Source organism: Vigna radiata, unplaced genomic scaffold (genome assembly GCF_000741045.1).
Source record: "Vigna radiata var. radiata cultivar VC1973A unplaced genomic scaffold, Vradiata_ver6 scaffold_352, whole genome shotgun sequence".
Lineage (NCBI taxonomy): Eukaryota > Viridiplantae > Streptophyta > Magnoliopsida > Fabales > Fabaceae > Vigna > Vigna radiata.
In genome coordinates, this window is record NW_014542185.1 from 115,536 (window position 1) to 125,016 (window position 9,481).

At 26.0% G+C, this 9,481-nt stretch overlaps 1 protein-coding gene across 1 annotated transcript; it reads right to left on the reverse strand.

The window, feature by feature from the left end:
- Positions 1 to 7,847: 7,847 nt before the first annotated feature.
- On the reverse strand, positions 7,848 to 8,890 carry LOC106779182 (neurofilament light polypeptide). Its single transcript, XM_014667244.2, has one exon. It carries the CDS (start codon positions 8,809 to 8,811, stop codon positions 8,080 to 8,082), a length of 732 nt encoding a protein of 243 aa, XP_014522730.1. The 5' UTR covers positions 8,812 to 8,890; the 3' UTR covers positions 7,848 to 8,079.
- Between the last annotated feature and the right edge of the window lie 591 nt (positions 8,891 to 9,481).

The window sequence follows — 9,481 nt, forward strand, 5'->3', positions numbered from 1 at the left end:
TTCGCCCCTTAAATCAAATAAAAGTTCTTAAATTAGAATCTCTTGCTACCAAATGTCACATTTTACTTTAGGTAAAAATGAATGGTCATTAAAGTGTGAAGATATCTTCTTCAATGCATATACTACCAACTACTCAACTATAGGATTTCTCCCCTTAAAATTCCTCTTTTCTCATAACTCACATATCTACTACATTAATTAATTGCAATATCAATTATTTCAACCCTTTGACATCAATAAACATCAATAACATCGACTCTGAAATTCCCCAAAACCAGCTAAATGCAATAAATAAGGTAATAGAAAACCACACTGGAGTCCGACAACACACGTCCAAGGTGGAACACGGAAAGAAAAAGGGACAACAGTATCTGAGAATAACTTAAGGCAAATGGAGTTGAAAAGCTCTACTCTTCTAGTTCGGTTACTAGCTATAGCCAAGAAGAAAAGAATAATGTGAGAGGTTAGAGGGAAAAGAATTAGGCCTTATTCACTTGAGTGGATTTGGAAGAGAGTAATTGAGAGGATTTGATGATAAATTTTTGTTGTTGTTTATTTGAATAGATTCGGAAGTAAGTGAAAATGAATTTGAAAGTAATTTTTTTAATCTGTCAAATAAATTAAATCCTACAATAATTCTTAGAAATTTTATTTCAAATCCTCTCATGTACCTATTAAAAAGAAAGGGAGAGGGTTTTGGGTCGTGGGTTGATTTTATATGTTTTAAAAGAAAAGGGTTTCACAATTTATGCATTTAAGTTACTTTTAATTTATGAAAAAAAATCGTTTTTATCGTCTGAAAATATTTATTAAAAATTTTATTTAAAGATATCCCATATTTAAATATATTTACGGAATCTTCTACAAATTGATGCTAGTTAAGTATATGAATAGGCCAAATTAATCTATTAATAAGACAAAACTTAAAACTTATATGTTTAGTTATTTTTAGGATCAACATTATCAACATATATAAGTTAGGTTGAATAGAAGTGGATTTTTTAAGGTTTAAACTTGAGTTTTATTTTAAACTAAATTTATTTTTTTGTGGATGAAAATGATCTCCGATCTGCAGTAAACTAGGTGTTGATTTGGTCAGAATAATTTCTATATATCTTGAATTTGGAAAACATCAACTAATTTTAAAAGAGCTTAACTTATATCATAGTCTAATTTTATAATTGAAATTTTTATTATGCAGGTTGATTAGCAAAAATTATAAATTTATTGCAAACTTCTGTTCAACAGATCAAATTATAATTATTTGAGTTATTATATGCTCTGAAATAATAACAATTATATCCCGATTATCAATTAAGTTTTAGTAATACTTGTTTAATTTAACAATTGATATTAGAATTAAGATTGCACGTTTAATTTCTTAATGGAGTAATTGCTTATTAAAAAATTGTTAGTGATTGTATAAATGTCTTTTGACCTAGACAGAAGAGAAGTCAAATTAAAAAGTATTTTCTTACTAGATGAACTGTTGGCAAACATTTTAGTTGAATTTTGATATTGATATTAAAAGCAACTATAACTTTTGAATGATACGATGAAAACATTGCTGATAACTAAATACCATAAGATTGAGTTCGTGAAAAGGTTTTTTGCATTCTTGCCACTTCCAAGTAAGCAGTTCCAGAAGAGAAATATAGTTTGAAGACCCACATATCCTTTATTTTTGTCCTCTATTATCCAACTTCGACAATAAATATCTTCTGTTCAAAAAGAACTAGCCACACAGTAAAAGGGAAACTAAACATTCAGTAGTGGATATAATATATGTCTCTGTTACTAAAAAGAGTAAATCAAAAGCTTCAACTTGCACCAAAAGGTTTAGGGCAATCAGTCTGCAACATGCATAACCACTCACATAACTTTTTAGGTGTTTTATAGTGGACAATATGTATCTTTAATAACTTTTTTTATTACATTTTTACTATTGTGTTTATGTGATAGATTGTGATTAGTCCGTTTCAAATATAAAATCTAGACACATAATTTATTATCAAAAATTTTAAAAAATATTATTAAAATATCATAGTCCTTATAATACCATAAACATATTTCTCATCAGTACGTTAATTGTTAAGTACTTTTTAAAACATCTAAGGTAATTTATATTTTCATCACTAAATTTAAAATTTCAATCCGAAAAAAAATTTGAATAAAGATTTAATATTAGTGTATGTATTTGAATAAAGATTTAAACTCGTATAAAGAATGATATTTAGTAGAGATAAAAGAAGTTTTAGTCCGAAAAAGCTATATATGAGAAGTATTAATTCATCCTTTCAGATAGAAAGAATTTTGTCCAAATGCTTCGTAAAGAAATAGAGGTTATAATAAGAATCCAACTCAATTAAATATGTCTTTTGATTATAGAAAAATAATATATATACATATATATATATATATATATATATATATATTGTTTTATTTATTTATTGTTTTATGTTGTTTATGATATAGATTATGAAATGAACTAATTAATGTTGTAAATTAGATTGTTACATTATTAAGTTGGTTTTTAAGTTTTTTTTTTTTTTACTAAATTAGTTACAAAATCAGTCATTAATATTAATCTTTAAAATATATCATTAATACGGAGTTGAGATTATTATGAAAATGGTAGAAATGAATTATCATATTAAATATATTTTGGTTTGAGAATGCAAGGATGAAATATTTTTAAGAGATTGAGTTAAAATTTCTTCAATTAAATTGAAGTTAAATATTATTAATATTAAGTTGATAATATTTATTTAACATTATTAATATTGAGTTGATAGTATTTTTAATAATTGATATATTTGTAAATTATAGATAGAGATGTACGGTTCTAGCTGGATAAATGTTTGTCCTGTCTCCATATCTCTATAGGTATATGTTATTTTAGTACTTGCATAATTTTTTTAATATTCACAAATATTAGTATTTGAAGATATTAAAAAAAAATCTAAAATTTTTAGCAAAATATTTTTAACCATAAAAATCTATAAAAAATTATATAAAAATGGTAAGAAGATTATAAAAAAATTGTATAAATCTACATAAAAATCTATAAAACAAATGTATATATAAAACTGAATTGTAAACACAATCAAAGATAGAAACATCTAAATAAATTTAAATAAAATATATAAATCACTATCATAAATTTCAAAGAAAGTACAAATAAATTCAAAGTTATAGAAGTGCAAATAAAATTACAAAAGTAAATATTAAATCATGTTCAATAACACAAATATAAAAAATATTCCTATTCATTATCTACATATATCTATTTATAATATTTATTTCCTATTTATTAGAAATTTTATCCATAAATACCCCATAATTATTTTTTACATCCCTACTTATAATTAATCCGCTTTATTATTTACAAGAGGTTAAAAATTAATGATTAAAGTAAGCTCAATATAAAATAACTCTATATGGTACGTGAGAATTTCTTCTCAACTTCACCACTTAATATATTCATTTAGATTGTTTAAACAATCACTAAAGCAATTATATTTCTACATTCAAGATTGAAATTCTTATTTTAGCATCACTTAAGCGATAACTCAACAATAAAGCAAGATAGGTAAGAAATAAACCATTTCAATAAGTTTAAAACACAATTCTAAACTAAAAAAACACAGATTTAGGATCAATTAAAGAATAATATATTCAAAAATAACTATCAATACTCATTTGTCATTTTCAAGTTAAAAAATCAATCTAAACCTCAACATCCATTAAATTTAATTTTAATACACCAATCATCATTTCAATATCAATAACCATCATACAAGAAAAAAAAATCAACAAATCAACATAGCTTGAAATAGCTTACCTTATTTAGAGGTTGATAGCAATCTAAGTAATAACTACAAAAGGTTGAAATTTATAGAAAATACTAAAGATGTAGTACAATATATCCCAACAATACGGTTCACTTATAAACTAGTTAAAATTATTATATTTTTCTTCAACGGATGAAATTGATAATAATCTCAAATACTCGCAAATAAAGAAATTACGGAATTTTTAAAGTAAACATTTACTCTGAAATGAAATCTAATATAGTATGTTTTGTTTTGAAAAAAGAGATGATAATTGAAGTTGAAAACTAATAAAAGGAACTAGGGAAAATATAACGAGAACATACACAAATTGAAAAGAGAAAAAAAAAAAAAAAACTAGGAAAGTGGGCGAAACCAAGAGGTTAAAAGATAAAAATGAACTTTAAAAAATCATTAAAACTATTTATTTTGCCTCCACTGCTTTTATTTTATGTTTTCTTTTACCAAATAAACCATTCACAAGAAAAATAATATTCTTTAAGTTGGAATCTTTCCTATCTTTTACCAAAGAATAGTTTGATTGATTACTACTAAACTAATTAGGCTAAGATTACATGCATGCCAACAATAAACTGTATAAAAAACACATTTAAATAAAGATGTAAAATAATATCACATTAGTAATACGAAATATCTTTTAACTTTCATATTAATTTAATATTTATACTAAAAATATGACTAATTATTTTAATAGAGAATTTCCCATTTCAATAAAACTTTTTAGTCTATGTATTTAAATAAAATATGCTTTACTTTAAAAGACAGATGTTAATATCAGAAAAAAAAAACTATTTATTAGAAGGAAAAAAAATATGTGTATTTTGAGTGAAATTGATGGGAATCATAACTGTATTATGTTTCTTAGTTATGAGTAACATCATCAACTAATCCTTGATTTGGCCATTAATATCATAAATCCTTTTCAACCATTATATATCTGGAAACCTTTAGAAGCCTCCCATGGAAGCTCAACCATAGTTTCTAAATCATGAAACTAAAAAGAAATTCTCACCACTTGTAGGTTAGACAGTGATACAAGTGCTGAGTGGTTGGATTTGTAGTTTCAATAACTATTTAGTTAAACCATGCCATCTTGCAATGACCCACTTCAAATAAATTTCTTCTTTTGGTTCATCAAAGTGTCAAATTAATCAAACCAGAAGCTTCACATGATTCTTCAATACCAGATAAATAAATATGTGTTAGAAATGGGTTTTAGTTCTAATTAACTCAACCCTACAAAATCGACTTGTAAAGTGAGGTCTGCATCCCACTTATATTATAAATTGGTCTTATCTATAGTCGATGTGGGACTTTCAACACATTCCCTTACACCGAGGTATATACATCTCGAGTATGAGACTAGATATTAATGGGTGGTCCGATAACGACCTAATAACATATAGAACAATATGTCCAACAAATATCGCTAGGATAGACTCTAACCATAATTCTGATACTATATTAAAAACTGGTTTTGTGAGATTGAGTTAAGCCTAAAATCCACTTCTAACAATATGTCAAATGCTCTTCCATTATTCTTCTTCATATGCATGGCAGCTGAGTCAGTGTTGCTGGTATTTGCAATAAATGTTTGCTATATAGGCACCAAGAGATGTCAGAAACGATTTCAGCCTCAGAATGTTACCTATATGTGTATGATTTACATTACTGACATTACTGACATGGCGTTCAAGCTGATCATGGATTCTTCTAAACATAGATTGTTCCACGCATGCATAATTAATAAAAAATTAATTAAATTTTAAATATATACTAAATTTAGGTGTTTTTATTTGGATTTTTATTAATTTTTGTTAGTATATTAAATGTTTAAAAGTTTTTACTGTTTGTTTTCTCATTGTTTAGATGATGTGACTTAGGTGTTGCTTATCTCTTTCTTTCCATGTATTAATAAATATATAAATTATGTGATTAATATAAAAATATTACAATTATAAAATAATAAATGATTTTTATTGTTTATATTGAAAACGTATCAAATATAATTAATATAGTGGCTCTGAATAATGACTTGAAAGTCGGGTTATCCAAATTAAAGTAATAAATGTTACTCCACTTTATATATTGACCACAATATTAACTATAAGAAATGGAGAGACAAATAAAAATAATAATGAAACAAAATAAAACACAACAATATCATTTAGTTAACCAGAAACTTAATATAAAAGTATATATTTTTTTAGTACTTAATATATATAAAAAATAATAAAAACTCATTTCAAAATACTTAAATTTATCATTATAAACTTAAAATTTAATTAAACTTAAAAAAGTTAAACATATACGAACTTCATTAATTTTTGTCAATATATATTCGCCTATTTTTGTTCATACACAAGACCCAAGTCTATTTAATGGTTTAAAATATAATAAGTTGGCATCATCCTATGGAAGATATACATATTACGATATGATCCTATAAACATTAAAACAAAAAATAAATCATATATAATGTCAAAAAAAGCTTCAGAAAAAAAAGATATGTTATTTATATAATTTGCTTTATAAGAGTAATTACATAATTAACATTTTTACTTTTAGTTCATTTATTTTGGAGATGATTTTTTGTTTACCTGATATATAAGGTAGGCTTTTTTCTAATAAGATTTGTTCCATATTCAAAAAGATATAATTAGGACTCAAAATCTAGAATGATTGATTAAAATACACAACTACCAATTAATATAGAGTCATGTCTTTTTACAAATAGATTAAGAGTTTTTTTTAAGCAGATAGATCGAGATTATTAATTGATATATATTTAGACTAAAATATATTTATTTATGTTGGAGAAGTTCCACGTTAACTAAAGATAAAGCCAATTTATAATATATAAGTGAAATGTAAATCTTATCTTATAAATTCAGATAAAGTTAAATTATAATATATAAATGGGATACAAACCTCACCTTACAAGTCGGTTTTGTGAGAATGAATTGGTTTTAAAAAATCCACTTTCTAATAATTTAATCGTGTTTAAACAAAAATGTCATCCCATTTAATGTGGGTCATTTGCACTTGGAACCACAATTAGCTAAGGGAAATTATAAATATGACTATGTTTAGATACAAAGTTTGATTTTTCTTGAGACTTTCTAAATAAGAAAAGCTTTATATTATTTATGAAAAATAATCTTAAAAACATTCTTTTATATTCAAGTAGACCCAGTGTAACGTGGGCATTCTCATTTATGGGTAAGCATAAAAATATCTCAATTGTGGTTGATTAGACTATATGTTCCCAGCTTGTATTCCAATAAAAGCTCAATAATTAATTTTCTGATAAGAAATTAATAATTGCAGACAAGGTTATAATTAAAAAAATATTAATTTAATTTTGAATTTATAAAATATCAATATTGTTTTGGAACAAAACTAGAATTCCGAAACATTAATAAAGGATGAATTACTATTCCGTAACATTCCAATGTTATTTAAGATATGTTGGTTTCTACACAATGTTACAAGTTTTTCTTTTACTAGTGTTTACCTGTTGAACTGATACATACTAACTCGTAAATTAGGATATTCTTTACAAAATAACCATTGACAAAAAAAAAAATTATTATTTGTTATATAAGAGATTGAATTATTATTAAATTAATAATATATATATATATATATATATATATATATATATATATATATATATATATATATATATATATATATATATATATTACTCAATAATAATAAATATAGTGGATTTTAAACCAAGATTATTATATAAATATTTTTCAATAATTTTAACAAATTTACAAACACCATTCCACAACTTAAACTAAGAAGATATAAGGAAGAAAAGCAGAGAAACAATTTAGTATTGAGATTTTCATTATTATGTAAGGGAAATGAAGAAGTCCAAAATTCTAACCCAGTTGAAAAGAATACTTTTTTTCTTAAAGAATCAGTTGAATCCTCCTTAAAATGATGTTTTTAAGTTGAAGTGTTTGAAAAAAAAAAACCAAACAAAGCATATATGCTTGATTTATTCTTATTCTACAAAATCTTACATTGTTTTCTAATTCATAATTACAATTCTATGGTGTTACCCTAAAGTGCACTTTTCATCCTAGAAGATCTAAATTTTGCATGAAGTAAAACTATTACACTAGAGAAGTAATTTAGAGGCCTAGAAATCCTTAACAAAAAATATAAGGGTAAAAGAGGAATATCATATGATTGTTTCTAATCAAACTCAAACCATGAGTAATTGTCTCTGAGCTTCAATCCTCAAATCTTCCTTCATCTTTCTAATGAAATCATCAAACTTCTTGTTCAACTCCTCAGTACTTAGCACCCAATTTGCTTCTTCTTCCACAGCATCTTCTTCTTCAACACTTTCTCCTATCAGAAACTCACCAATCTCTGATTCCTTTTCTTCATCTTCAGCTCCAGTTTCTGCATTTGGTTCATCCTCTTCCTTCAAAGCTGATTCAATATTCTTTTTTCCTTCTTCTTCACCTTCCGAAACTATGTTTTGTTCACCTTCTTCAACAGAAAACTTGATTTCTATTGCATGTTCTGCTTCTATCTTCTGTTCTTCAGGTTCATGATGAGTTTTCTGCACCAACATTATTGGCTCATTAGCCTCAACATCGGAGTATGAAGATTGTGATCCACCTTCAACATACTTATCAGGAATAATACTGGTAGACCCAGACAAAGATTTAGTTATGCCAACGAACACAAGGAGGCCGTTGCATAGTAGAAACATGCAGTTCTTGTCTATGGTGTGAGTAAATAGTTGCAAAGAAAATGTGGAGAAGTAGAGGTTGAAGTGGTAGAGGAAAGCAAGCAAGGAAGATGGAGAAACGAAGAAAGAAAACACAGACAATGAGAGTAACAATTGGATAAGCTTGATTACATGGTGATGGAGTTCTGTGCTTTGAATGAAAGATTTTATTTTGAGGGACTTAACTTGATCCATAGCTTCCAATCTGAGAAAGAATGGAAGTAGAACTGATGAGAGTTTGTGGTTGTTATGAGAAGGGAATGTTGGTTTCTCAAGCCATGAAGGGATGATCTCTTATATAATGGTTGAAACCAGGGAATAGGTACATCACTGTAGTGTTTTTCTTTTATTTCCAAAAATGCCCTTGTTTGGGAAATTATTATAAAGCAGATGGCATAAATTGGATGTTATCCCAACTCCCAAACTTACTTGCTATTCAGGGCTTTTGAAATAAATGCTGATAAGGACATGGCCAATTCTGAAGTTACTATTTGTCACATAAACAGGCAAATGGTTGTTCATGATCACTAGTTTTGAGCTTGACATGTCAAAATTTCTTTCATGTGGGGTTCGAGGACAAAATTGAAGTGGCAATGATGTGGTGTGGAGGAGGAAAGATGTTACTATGGACTTATAACTCACAGTTGGGTATGGTGACAAATTGTAAGAAAGTATCTCATAAGTGCTCGGTCACGACAGTAGTTACATAGGATTAAGATATAATAGATATAATTAATGTTACAAAGACTACTGTTGAGTGATTAAGATTTGTATTAATAATAAAGGTAAATTAATTGATCAGATACTTATAAACTCTATAAATTGGGGTTTAATTTCGAGGTAAACTTACCTTTGACTCACTATT